The 12,023-nt window shown below is 42.8% G+C and overlaps 1 protein-coding gene across 2 annotated transcripts in view; it reads left to right on the top strand.

Annotated features, from left to right (window-relative positions):
- Window positions 1-2,770: 2,770 nt before the first annotated feature.
- PTPN12 (protein tyrosine phosphatase non-receptor type 12) overlaps window positions 2,771-12,023 on the top strand; it is an 81,515-nt gene continuing 72,262 nt past the window's right edge. The window contains exon 1 of one of the 2 annotated variants that reach the window (XM_075024765.1): window positions 2,771-3,005. In XM_075024765.1, coding sequence (XP_074880866.1) covers window positions 2,907-3,005 — 99 coding nt within the window. In that variant the 5' untranslated portion in view covers window positions 2,771-2,906. The remainder of the gene's footprint in view (window positions 3,006-12,023) is intronic. The other variant, XM_075024764.1, reaches the window with a different exon arrangement.

The raw sequence follows: 12,023 nt of genomic DNA, 5'->3' as shown, positions 1-12,023 counted from the left end.
CTAGTCTACAACAGTTTATTACAGTGCAGTGAGCAGTGATAGATTATGAACGAGGCCAGGCTGATAACTGGGTCCTTTCAATGTGAGGCAATAATGACGTGAGAGTCAAGTGCAATAAATCATCATCTTTCCTTCTCTCCTAATCAAGTCCTCTGTAACTCTGTTCTGTGAATAAATGAGTGAAGAAAACCATACTACATTCAAGACTTCATCAACTGGTTGCTTAGTCCCAAGTACCACTTTTCTAAAGTTACATGCCACCTGGCACTGGGAGCAGGTTTGCTGGGGCAAGTGCTGAGCAAACTAAGCAACCTTCCTGAAGCAGATGGAAATCAAGCAAGGTGGCATGAAAAGATTATATGACGATCCAAGCCACAGCTATCCTTGGTGATCTCTGTACCCTTTCTGTCTATCTATCTATCTTGTTTCTGTATTTCCCTTTAAAGCTGCTTTTTGGTAGGGGAGAAAGAGGAGGCTTGGAAAAGGAAAAGGAGAAGGAAGAGAGGGATTAACACAAGAAAAGCAGGCATCTTTGTGGCTCTTCAGGGTTGATTGATTAGCTTACTATGGAGGCTGGTGCAAAGGACATGGAGAGGAGACTGAGCTCTGACAGCCGATGTGCTTGTGTGGGGTGCTTAGGCTTCAATAAACCTCAGCACAGGACTGATGCCCTTTCCCAGTTCTTTGATGTGTCCTTATGTCTGCTGTACTTTAGGCTCCATGAACATCAACGTCTAAAAAAATAACCCATTTCTAAGAGGCTGAAGTCTGCAGCAAATCATGTGAGGATGCTAACCCTCTGTTTTCCAACCTGCCCCCCCCCGCCAGAGATGACTGCTTCTGTAGCAGATGCAGATGTGTGTCCATGCACCAGCAGCTACAGTTCAGGGTCCTACATTGTAGCTCGAAACTTTCCTTCACTAGGAAGACGATGAGTTGATGGGCACTGAATTGGGCTGAGGGTGGTAACACGCCATTTTGCTAATTCTGGTGCAGAGGTGGTAATCTTTGGCAGTCATCTAAAACAGTAGTATCTTACACCACCGCAGGAAGACCAAGCTTTTATGTAGGTTTGTTTTGGTAGCAAAGCCAGCTTAATTGAATCATCTGAGAAGAAAAAACACAGCTTTTCTATGGGCTTATATTGCAGCTGAATCAGTTCCCTGAGCAGGTTTGATGTGTTGTCCAACAAGCGGTTGTGCTGGTGTGACTGCAAGTGCAACATACTACAGTGGGTGGGAATGAGTAGAAAATGGGTGATTTGTAGGAGTGCCTTAACTGGGTTATGCTTCTCAGCATTGACCTTTATCATTAGTGTGTGTGACAAAGTTTTATAGGATCAACTACATCAATACGGGCTATGTAGCTCTTCACCAATAAAATTATACTTTAAAAGACTTTACTTAGTATATTTATTATGTTATAAGGCTATACATACACACACCTCTCAAATTATTTTGCTTTGCTGAAGCAGAAGTTATAAATGCAATCAGGACACCAAACATGAAGATGTTTTAAGTTTTTCACATAAAAGAAAGGCAGAAACAGCACTCTCCGTATCTTGCTGGGCGATCCCGTTTTGACATTGCCAAAACGTCCAACATCAGGTAAGAAAGAAATTTCAACGTATTCTCTAGTGGGAAGGCCCGAGGTGCCTGAAGACATCCCCGCCGCCGTACCGAGGGGTGGGGGGGACCCTGTTCCTGTCAGGACGCGTCGAACCAGCCCTGCGCCGGGCTCCCTGCAGTGCTGCAGCAACCAACCCACCGCCCCTTACAGACACCGACGAGCAGCGCTTCCGCCTTTCATCCTCGCGTGCGGACATTTTTATTAAGTGTGTATATATATATATATATATATATACACACTTCCTCACGCGGGGAGCAGTGCCCCGTCAGGAGCCCGCGCCCGGCCTGTCACCTGCCCCGGCCCGCCATCTTCCCGCCGCCCGGTGTTTACCACAGCGGCGCCGCCCGCGGCCCGGCCCCGCGGGGAGCCCTTCGCTCCGCCTCGGTCACGGCCACCGCAGGGACCCCCTCCTCCCCGGGCACTTTCCACGGCTTCGGGCTTCCCACCCGAGGAGGGAACCCCTTCTCCTCCAGGCGTTTCAGTAGGACGCTTGGTGAGGAGGCGACAATCAATCGCCAGCCCCGCAGCCCTCCCCCGCAGCGGGCCGCCGAGCGCGGGGGACGCGGCGCTGGCGCGACTACAGGTCCCGGCATGCCGCAGAGCCGGCCGCTGCCTCCCGGCCCCGGAGCTGTAGGCGCCCACCGCCGCCCCATTGTACTCCAGCCAGAGCAAACCGCACTTCGCTCCGCTCCCCCCCCCCCCCCCCGCCTTCCAAGTGGTCCCTTCCAGAGCTCCATTCGGCGCCCTTCGGAAGGTCCCATCCGCGGGAAACGGGAGGGGCTGGCAGAGCGGGGCGAGGCGAGAGCCCAGCGAAGTTCTCCCTCGAGGCTGGCCTAGCCGGTAATTAGCGTGCGCGGTCACCAATACGACGAGGCGGCCGTCAGAGGAGCCAATGGGCGCGAAGCGGGGGCGGGCCGGTTCCCGAGGAGGGGCGGGCGTAGGAAACGCCGGAGGAGCGGGAGTCGCGCCTGCGCGGGGGGAGGAGGTGGGGACTTCGTCGTGTCCCTGTGTCGGCGGCGGCGTCCAGGGAGGGTCGGGCGGAGGGAGGGGAGGATGGACCGGGCGGCCGAGCGGCCGTGAGCGGGGTGGGGAGCCGCGCCGCGCCGCGCCAGCAGGCCGCGGGGCAGGCCCGGGGGGTGGGAGAGGCGAGGCGAGGCAGGGAAGGGAAGGGAAGGCAGCCGGGTGACGGGCTCGTGCGGCGGAGGGGGCTCGAGGCGGAGAGCGGGCGGGCGGCCGGGGCTGGGGCTCCCGCTCCGCAGGGCGGCCGGCGGGGCAGGATGAGCCAGGAGGAGATCCTGAGGAAATTCATTAAGCGAGTCCAGGCCATGAAGGACACGGACCACAATGGGGAGGACAACTTCGCCAGCGACTTCATGGTGAGGGGCGGCGGCGCGGCGGGGTGGGTGTGGGGGGGCGGGCGGGCGGGCAGGGTTTCTGCCTCCCCTCGGGGCGGGGGAGGGGGGACGAGGTGCCGGGCTGCCCCCGCAGCCCCTTCCCCATCCCCCTGCGAGCAGGGGGGCGTCGGGGGAAGCATCGCTTCCCTGGGAGTGACCTGCTATTGTGTAGCCCCGAAGCTCGGCCGGCTCCCCCGTACCCCCCACCGCCTTTTGATTTCGGCGAGGGGAGGGGGGGGGCAAGTGGCCTCCTTAATTTAGCCGCCTTCTTGCCCCCACCCCCCGGGAAGGTTTGTCACCACAGCCCCCTGTCCCGGCCCTCCTCTGCTCCTGAGGAGATGGTAGGTGATCGGCTGTTGCAAAATTAAACGGGAGCCTCCTCCCCCCACGTTCCCCCCCCCCCCCCCTTCCTTCCCTGAGCAGATAAAGGGGACAGAGGCGTCTCGGGGAGGGCTGTTAGCTCTTCGTCTCCCTTAACAGCCCCTTTTCTCGCAGGGTTGCTATGTATAATGTCATCTGGGGATAGTCGGGCACTCCTTCTCTCCTTTCCCCCTTTATCTGCCCCTGTAGCCGCCTGCTTGCCATTTCTCTTCTTTCCGAGGAGATGTGTTAAATGTATTGAATAGTCCTTGGAGGAATATTCATCTTCCCTTCCCTAACATCTCTCTTTGCTCCCCATCCCCCATCGCAGCCCTGCCTGTATCCCTCGTCTTTCTTCCTTCCAGATCAGTTCACCGTCAGCCTTTGGTTAACATGTGTGTGCTCGGGGGGAGAATTTATTGGCGAATTAGCTCTTTTCCTGGTTTATTTTAGCTGTTTAATCGGGCTGTTAAAATGTTTGAGGAGATTTATGTTTTGAATAGATGGTCTGAGCTGTGAACAATAATTTTGATCAGGCTGATGTCACTGGCACTTTTCAATATTGTTCAAACACTTAATATCAAAATACATTTTGGCCCACAGAAGAGCTGAAGATGAGCAGGTTAGCGACCTCCGTATATGTGTATCTTTGTAGCTTGTTTTATTATCTGGCGCTACTTGGGATTAAAACCACATCATTAGCCCTTTAAGCTGTCAGTCTTTGCTAGTCGTCTGGGAACAAAAAAACCCAAAACCTCAATGTAAATGTAGCATCAGGGATTGTCTGAAATGTGGGGAGGAGGCCGCGGATGTTGCGCAAGGCGGAGGGGCGTTGGGAGTGCTGGCAGGTCCAGGGGTGGAAAAGGAAGTGGAGTGGACTTTGGGAAGTAACGAGTTCATCCAGGGTGGGGTGGGAGCCCGTGGGAAATCGGCCACGCTCTTTGGGCAGGATTTTGCAAATACTGAAAGTATGCTGCCGAAACATCTGAGCGTGTGGGAAAGGAAGAGAGAAATATGTGAAATGAAGAATGGCATTGGAACGATAGGACAATTCTAAATCTGTTAATGCTGAATAAAGGTTAAATACTTTGACAGAACCATTTCATTAAGTGATAGTTTTAGCAATATAATTGCTATTAAACATAAATTGACATCTTGTATGGACGAGTCAGTCTTGTTCATGTAAACTGTATGTACTTTGCAGAAAGGGTGTCCTAGACTAGTGGAAAATGCGGGATTATTTTAATGTCCTTTATGCTAAATACTTTGTACTAGACCTCGTAACTGACTTGTACCATTTCATATCTGATAAATAGCCTAATGTTTTAGCTTTGTTATAGTTGAATAGTATACAATAGTTTTGTCATCCTTTTTTCTAAGTAGTGGCACCCCTGTATGGAAAAATAACTTTTGTTTCAATTTCTGTATTTGACAGCTTGTTGTTTCTGAATAGTCAGTTCAACTGAATAGTCAGTAAGCTTTCCCATTGCTTTCATACAGCAGCAAGCAAAGAGAATGCTACTAAAAAATGGGAAAATAGGATTGAAGGAACTAATTGGCAAGGCATTTCAGGAGAAAGATATATTACCTGAAACAGTGTTAAATGCTTTGGCAAGAACTGTGTTCAAAATTTCTTTTGTCCTCTTAACACTTTCTATTTCAAACTTTTGGACTTGATTTTTGCATAATAAATTATAGGAAACCCAGGAAACTGTGATGCTTATCTTTGGCCTTAATATTCACATTTGTGTCAGTAGTCACCTCTGTGTGGTGACAAGACTCATAATTACTGGGTTTTTTTGTGGCTTTTTTTTTTTTTACTATGAACATGTTGGGATATTTTGTTGCTTTTTTGGGTATGTGTTTTGGTGTGTTGGTGGTGGTTTTTTTTTGACAGAGCCATGCTTAGATGCTCTTTAAAATGATTGAAAAGGGAGAAGAGAGGTGTGAAGGGGGTAAAAAGCTTCAGTATTCTGTTTTCTTTAAGACTTAGTAGAGAGGTTTTGGGGGGGAGGAAGTTGTATTTTCTCATTTAAGTGCAGGATGTACTTTTGCTGCTAAACAGTGGCAAATCTGTGGAGTAGAAATTGCTGTTACTCATCGCTTTGTTTCCAAGTCAAAATGGAATCTAAAATAGGAGTGGAATAATGGGTGAATGCAATTGAAAACATTTCTTTATTTTCACATCTTTATTGCCTTCGGATGTGTTGAGTAATAGGCTTACAGAATTATATTTAGGCCTGAGTGAATGAACTAAAAGTACTTGATAGGCGCCACGGAGTGCTGGAAGAGGGTAGAAAAGCTGGAGTTATGTGCAGGTAGACTGATTGGTCTGGCTGAATGTTACTGAAAGTCCGTAGTGTAGATGACTAAGACTGCTATTTAATGATGCCATTGACATAACTGAAAACATGTTCCACTTGGAAGGTGGAAAGTTGATTATTTCCTCCCCCACCACTTACAAAATAAATTGTATAATCTGGGCACCAAGAGCAAGCTTGTTACTGGAAATCAAATGTATTTAATTTTAATTAGTTTGCACTAGAAAGTAAGCAGGACTTATTAGTAGATTACTTCAGTACTATGGGTGTGCACAATTAGGTTTAAATGAAGTGGATAGTTTGAAAACAGTATAGGCTTGTCTGTGTGTTTTGCCAATAAGCATGTATCTGTGGATATAGGGGCAAGTGGGCTTTTTCCTGAAATAATGTAGGTTAGGATTTTACTGGTATAGTTACAATACATTCAAGAGCATAGTTTTTCCTTGCTTTCTGCTGACATTGCTGTTTGGGCAAAAGGAAGTAAGTATAGATTGCTTCCTCTTGGTGTTTCATGTTGTATGAATACAGCCAGCATGGTCTAGATTCTGATTTTCTGTAATGAACATGTGTTTTACATCAAACAAGGGCTGGAAGTCAAAGCTCCATATGACGGCAAAGAAAACAGTTTTTCTAGATTCTAGACAGACCTCAGTAAATATTTTTGCTGATTTTTTTCATTTAATTTGTCCACAAATAACACATTTTTGTTTTCTTGTGCAATAGTCTCGACAAAAGCATTCTGATACTCTCATTTCTATCGTTTGTCTGATACAGATTGCCATTGTTAGAGGAGAACTGAAATATGAATGGTGTAAAGCTTTACCTTAAAATCAGATGTTTCAAATGTTTTGTGGTATATGACAATCTTGCTTAATCTTTGGGTTATATCTCTCGCTAATCCGTTGCCATGGAACACAGAGGATGAATGAAAGTGTTGGTGGTTTTTGCAGTGGATACTGTGTAGGGGACCCTCAGCTGTTGTCTGGAGGGAGTGATGTCAATATGATCCTCTTAGATCATCAGTCTAAATAATCCTCATTTTTAACAACTTTGCAAGGAGTTACTAGGTACCTACATCTGGTCTCAGATCTTTTTATACCTTTCATTCAAGAGGACACTGGTAACTAACTCAACTGAATGTTGTGTATCTGTGCTCTGGTCATCTAAGCTGAAACTCTTAGGTTTGGAGATAGTAAAGAACTTGATGTGCTGTTTCCTAAAGTATGAACGGGGGTTTGAAGGGGTCATTGATTTGAAACAGGTAAAAAGGTGGTTTCTATGCTTTTAACCTCTTGATGGTTTTATTTTAAAAATTTTTATTTTTAAGTGCTTCTACCTTGTTGTTTTGTGAAAATCCTATTTAAATAAAGGGGAAGTGGAGTGTGCTTGACTTCTAAGGATAAAAGCTAAGCTGATCATAAGCAGTGCTACACCAGCTGTTGTAAAACTTTCCTTCCCTCGTTGTGTTTTTTTGTTGGTTTTTTTTTAGGAAAGTGCGTCTTTTCTAAAATGCTTAAGACTACTAAAAATGAATTAACAATCTAGACTATTCTAAATCACTGATCAAGACTACTAAGATATATAGTGAAAGTCTGTGTACTAATGGCAGTCGTGATGTTGATTTTGTTCTAATTCCTGTACATTCTGAAATAGTATTAAAAATATCACAAATACTATATTCAGCCATAGCACTTGGGAAACACCCTTCTTAAAAGCTCGTCTGTGTATTAATGTGCATTTATGTAAACTTTTCTGATTGAAATACCATTAATGCACCTATTGAATATCTGTGAAGATATTTTTCGAATTTGAGGCAAGCATATTATGTGGAAACTTAGTGAAGAAAGAGTATTATATCTCTCTGTTACTTTTTTTAATTTTTAAAAAAACCAGCTGTATAGATGTTTTTGGAAATGATGTTTTCTAGTATTTATTTAATGAATTTCATGCTTGTAGCACGTAGTTTGAAACATGAACTCTCAACTTATGCTTTAGCATATAAGTTATAAAATACACGCTGTCTTTTCAAGAGAAATAATTTTTATCTGGTAAGGTTAGACTAGGAAAAATGCTTTGGTAGAATCAACTAGATGGTAAAATGTTTCTTGAAACTTAAAAAAAAATTAATTGGTGTAAATATAGGTTTGCATGAAATTCTTGTAAATTAGGGGCTTTTGAATGAACATCAACAGTTCTGAGCACTTCTCTTCCCTTAAGTGTGATAGAGTAATAGCCTTTGAGAAAACGACCCGTAAGTATGTTGTACAGCTGATCTGTAATAAGAAGCTCTGCTCTTAGAGATGTGTTAACAGGTCATAGACAACTGTCACTTCAGGTATGCTTTGAGCCTTTTTGTAATTTCAGGGTAAAAAAATGGGTCTGTTACTACTCATCTTCCGTATTACGCTTTGAGTGTTAATGTATTTTTGAAGTTTTATTTCCATTAACTATTTCAACTGGATCCTGTTAATTTGATGGCAGGGACACACACCAACAGATTACTTCATTGTGAGCAGCGATAGTCATCCAGGCCGTTCATAAAGCTTCATTTACAAACTCTACATCTGGTTGGAGCAATATGACTGAATATTAATTTCAGTAACCCTTAACTTCAGAGGCTTCAGAAGATTTGTGAACTACTGTTCTTTAAATGTTATGCAAAAATACAACTTTCTGTGAACAACCATTCAGTTTAAATATTTAGCTTTTTTTGTCACCCTCTGAGGAAATGAGTGCTGTTCCTGTTGTTTCAAAGATACCATTCTGAATTTTCATGGAGGTAGTTGAATACAACCACAAAGCTGCTATAGTGACCCTGGGGTATAAAAGCTTGCAAACTCTGCCTAAAATTGCAGTAGTTATTTCAGGCAAATGAAACTAAAACAAGTCAGTTAGGCAATGCTCTGGGTTGTGTCAAATAGCTTGCATGGTAGTAAGTTCTGTTTGCTCAGTCTCTAAAGACAGCAGTGTGTAAGTCTACAGTTCTTACTGAGTAAAGGGTTGTGTACTGATTTTGCTGGTTATTATAGAATTGTTCAGGGGCAGCAAATGGTAGTCTTGACCTTGCACCTTATGGCATACTACGTGTGCTTCAAATAATTTAAATAGCACGTCAAATACATACTTTGCTTTTATTCTGATCTCAATCCTACAATGCCTTTTGCTGTATATAGTTAAACATGTATGCAGGTATATATATACACCTACCTAGATACCTATATATACATATGTCTCACATGACCATAGTTCATCAACCATAGACCCTAATCTATAGTTCTCTAGATCTATATACATGCAGAGATACATGCATATACATATATATACATATCTGGATGTATGTCTGTATACTACTCTGCATATATGTGTGATTGCTATAGTATGAATTTCTTGTTTTGGAGTGTACATAATTTACCTTAAAACTGCAATAGCTTCAGGGTATTTTTCCTTGGTGTTGTTATAGCTAAATAGTAGTTATCAACTCTGGAAGCAGGAAAAGGTTAATCTGAATATCTGCTTATCTAATGTATATACGTTTTTTAGTAGTAAGTGCAACTGAAGTCTGAGGCTTTTAAATTCATCTTAAAGCCATTGACTTGTAATAAACGGAAATTCTGTTTGATTTTCTTCAGTTACTATTTAAGATTCAGGGATTTTGTGTTGTGTACTGTAATATGCTTAGGACATTTTGGTATAGGGAAAATAGTAATGCACTTGTTAGTGTTGGGGAAAGGTGAAACTATAGTAGTACCTTGAGCACATGTTTGTAGAACTGAAATCGGAAGCTAGATGATTATTTTTTTTTCTTGGTCTTATAAAACAGACTTAATTGAGGGAGAGACATCAGTGTTAAAGGTCAGATACGGAACTGAGTAAAGCCTAAGTTAATTGGGTAGAGCAGAAGCTCTTTGTGCTGTTAGGAAGTGCGCTGTTTGCATCCTGGTATTTGCATCCTGGTGTTTTCCTCAGGCTGTTGTACTTAACAATTGCTACAGTTATGCTATGCCAGTGCAGGCTCGGATAACTCGGCTGTATATATTTGCCCTAAATGAAGCATGGATATGCATTTCTATTTCTGTTAACTAGCATGTGAATGTTGCAAAGAGATTAAGTTCTTTGTTTTCCTGCTTCATCTGGCAAAAAAACCTTGCCAATATAAATTTAACTCATGAATTATTTGTTCAAATTTGAACAGTCAGAATGTGTTCATGGAAGGAGAACACTCTGGTACGGCTGTGGAGTTTTTGATCCAGAACCAGGAACCCCAGAGAGTGGCTGTATTGTTAGAGTACTGTCTTGAGTCCTTCTACATCTTTGAGAAACAAAATTGTGTTCAGACCCAATACGGCTGAGACGTACAAGTACGAAGCTAGTAGCTTTACTAGGGAAGCTGAGGGTGCAACAGCAAGGTAAGGGAAGAGTTGTAAGAGGAGTAGAGCACAGTGAAGTCTGTCAGACTTTAGGACCATTGTTCTTCTGGATTGGGAACAGTTGTTTTAAAGTATCTTTGAATACTGATGTCAGGATGTTTCAGTCACTGTGAGGTTTGTGTAGGGAAGTTACTGCTTTTATCTCCTAGGGCCTTGTTCTAACTACTCTTTTACCATCAGCTTTAGAAAGAAAAAAAAAAATCTTACATAGCTAAAAAGATAAAGTAGAGAAATATTTCCCAAAAGGTGCCAGAAAAATGGAGGTATAAATGGATGACCTAGTTTGGTTGACCTAATTTTTCCTCCTATCTATCCTCCTACAAACTGATACTTTTAATTTCCTTAAAAGGTAATTTTATTGGTGATAATCAATTTATGGGAAGACGTAAAGGCAATATTGCTCTAATGGAAGTGTCCTCTGAAAGAAAAGCCTAGAAGAATTGAATTATCAGCTGTAAAAAGTAGCAAACTGATGTAGCCAGTTACTTCAATGGGGGAAAATAGCTATCATAAGAGGACTGAAGCTATGAATGAAGTTGCCTCATGGGCTAGATGTGTCATTAGGAGCAAAAGCAAATGAAGATATGTGTTTCATTCCTTCAGATTTCTAGAAGGAAGCATGAGTAATTTTGAAGGAAATCCTACCATGATGCTTCTGACAGTTAATTTTTTAAATTTATTATACTTCTGAGCTCCCTTACTCCAGTAAAAAGAATTGAATTGCCTAGTGTTAGGAATGTGCCAAGGGCAACTACATTACTAGACTGAAAGTTGTAAAGTGCTGTATGGATTGGTTGGCTTGTTCAATTTTTAATTTGCTATGATTTGGAGAAATCCTAGCAAAGTTGTTAAGTGATCATAAATGTATCCATATAATTTAGGTTCCTTTATCTTTGGAGGAGGGGCTGTACTCTAATTTTTTATATGTTGTAGAGCAGGCCTTGATTCTTTTGAAATATATTAGTTTTAATTGTATGATTTTGACTATGAGTTTTGATGTCTAAAGTCATGGGTTGGAAAGCATCAGTCTCTAAGGGGAAGTTAACTTAGTTAAAACCATACTGCCTTAAAGAGCATATGCATAACTTTAATCTCTTTGGTTATAATACTGAACTTGTCAATTTTAAACTATCTTTTTAACATTAACTTCTCACGTTGTCTTGTAAGTTGTAGCTGGTTTTGTTTGTTTTCCTAAGGTCAGAGTACTCTAGAAAAATTTTGCATCTTGATGTGTTTGTCTGTCTTGCTGTCTTGTCATCCACACAAGGCAGTAAGAATGACATCTGCTTTTTGTTTTTCGTCTGAAAACACACAGATGTTTTGTACTCTTTGTGATCACAGGAAGAACAGCTTCTATGTGGATCAGTGAGATTGAGAGCAGTTTGTTCTTTGGTTCTGAAGAGGTAGATGACCATCTTTCAGCTGCACAGCTGGGCTACAGTGGGAACAAGGGGCCAAGACTTTTTCTTCTGGACAGCTAATAAAGGACAATCAATGGGAGGCTGAAAAGAATGTGGTACATGAGTGGCATTGGCTTGTCTTCCTGCTTTTATTGAGATTGGGCAGTTAGCACCTCTGCTATCATTGCTATCTTTCCTATCTGCTATAGGGTCAATATAATGGATGAGAAATCCATTTCTTGTGCTGAGCTAGATGTCTGTAGCTGTTTAGACAAGGTTCTAGTTCATGCAGGTTTTGGCTGGACTTCAGAGAATGATAGGCATGATTCCTGGCTACTGACCGCATTTGAGAGTTTTGGGGGCTGTTGGTCCAGAATTTTCATATTGTTTTCCGTTGTTTGATTTTTATTTTTTTTTAAAAATAGGTGTTGTCTTTCATTTATGTTAGTTTGACGTTATTTTTATTCCTCTGATAGTTCTTGGAGGACACAG

The sequence above is a fragment of the Buteo buteo genome, chromosome 4 (genome assembly GCF_964188355.1).
Source record: "Buteo buteo chromosome 4, bButBut1.hap1.1, whole genome shotgun sequence".
NCBI classification, from domain to species: domain Eukaryota; kingdom Metazoa; phylum Chordata; class Aves; order Accipitriformes; family Accipitridae; genus Buteo; species Buteo buteo.
This window is presented reverse-complemented; position numbering and strand designations above follow the sequence as displayed.